The sequence below is a fragment of the Perkinsus marinus genome (genome assembly GCF_000006405.1).
Source record: "Perkinsus marinus ATCC 50983 genomic scaffold scf_1104296961052, whole genome shotgun sequence".
NCBI classification, from domain to species: Eukaryota; Perkinsozoa; order Perkinsida; family Perkinsidae; genus Perkinsus; species Perkinsus marinus.
In genome coordinates, this window is record NW_003205889.1 from 22,418 (window position 1) to 23,709 (window position 1,292).

Here is a 1,292-nt window from a genome sequence, read left to right on the forward strand (position 1 = left end):
TTCGTGGTACATGGCGTGCTGGTGGTACTATCGTAGGGTGTTCTATTGCTCTTATTTGTCTAGCAGTGAATCATCGTAATAGAGTTGCTCTATTCGTGGAGATGTGGATAGTTACCTTTATTGGTAAACTGTCTAGTCTTTATCCTAATATTGGCTATGGTGGTCGAATGTTTATTCTGGGTTGGTATGTCGTATGTATGGCATTGACCTTGGGTTCTGATATGAGCGATCATGTGTTATTGTTAGCTGCCTGTTGGAGAATGGGTCTTACAACAGCTGGTGCAATATATGCATCAATTGTATCGGGCACAGTTTTGCCCGATTATGCATGTGATCATATGAGGCTCAGCTCAGCCCGATCTATCGAAGATATGTCGACAGGTGTTCTGAAAGCCATGCTTCAGTTGGTAGAGGTAAGGAGTGGAGTAAAGTCCAATACCGATGTGGTTGATGCTCGTGACGAATTTGGGCATGATTTGTTCGTCCTTTGGCGAGCTATGATGTCTTTCAAGTTGGAGGCTAACATTGAGAGAACAGTATTGGGTAACTCGCGTCTCGTGCCACACTTGTCCAAACTTGTTGTAGCTAATTCGGCTAGAATCATCGAGCTTGTGCAATCTGGTTTGCTGTTGCAAAATGCACTCATATCATACGCACTCGAAGATGAGGACATTGACGTGGCGAAGGAGTCACCACTTTTATCGACACTAACAGATTATGCGAATACTCTCAGAGCAGCGACTCAACGGCTTCTTGCGGTGTTACAAGGTAGTACTTGGGATAATACAGGCGGCGGCAATATACAGGCAGTAGCAGATGATGTTAACGTGGGTATGCAGAAGTGTTTGGATGAGTTCCTCCTGAAGCGTGGCGAGCTGGTTAGGGCAGCTAGGGCGGGCTCTACTAATTCACTCATCACCTCTGCCAACTTTAGGGTTTACCATCTGGTTTATGCTCTATCAGTGTTCTCTCGGTGTTGGACTGATATTGAATCAATGTTGGTCAGGCGGGACCTGCCTATGGAGCTCATTCCTCAACCTAGTGTGTCGACTGAATCATCCCCTATCGCCACATCCAGACCGCATTTACGATCTGTTACTCGCAGTGAATCGTGATTCTCGTTCGTTGTGGGATGCTCTCTCCCTGTTTCTCACGGACACCCTTCTCGATCCATGTAGTTTGGATTCTTGCCGATCACCGATATCCAGATTATATTTTTTGCTGATGTTCGACGCCTTGCAATCCTGAGTTATGATTCAGAGTCGAGTTGTCATCGTCAGAGCATGGTAAAG

At 45.9% G+C, this 1,292-nt stretch overlaps 1 protein-coding gene across 1 annotated transcript; it reads left to right on the top strand.

The window, feature by feature from the left end:
* Positions 1-337: 337 nt before the first annotated feature.
* Positions 338-1,198, top strand: Pmar_PMAR021541 (hypothetical protein). Its single transcript, XM_002772522.1, has one exon. It carries the CDS (start codon positions 339-341, stop codon positions 1,113-1,115), a length of 777 nt encoding a protein of 258 aa, XP_002772568.1. The 5' UTR covers position 338; the 3' UTR covers positions 1,116-1,198.
* The last annotated feature ends 94 nt before the right edge of the window (positions 1,199-1,292 follow it).

Excerpts from the sequence above, each read along its gene's own strand:
- Pmar_PMAR021541 (XM_002772522.1), top strand. The coding sequence starts at position 339 with ATGAGGCTCAGCTCAGCCCGATCTATCGAAGATATGTCGACAGGTGTT.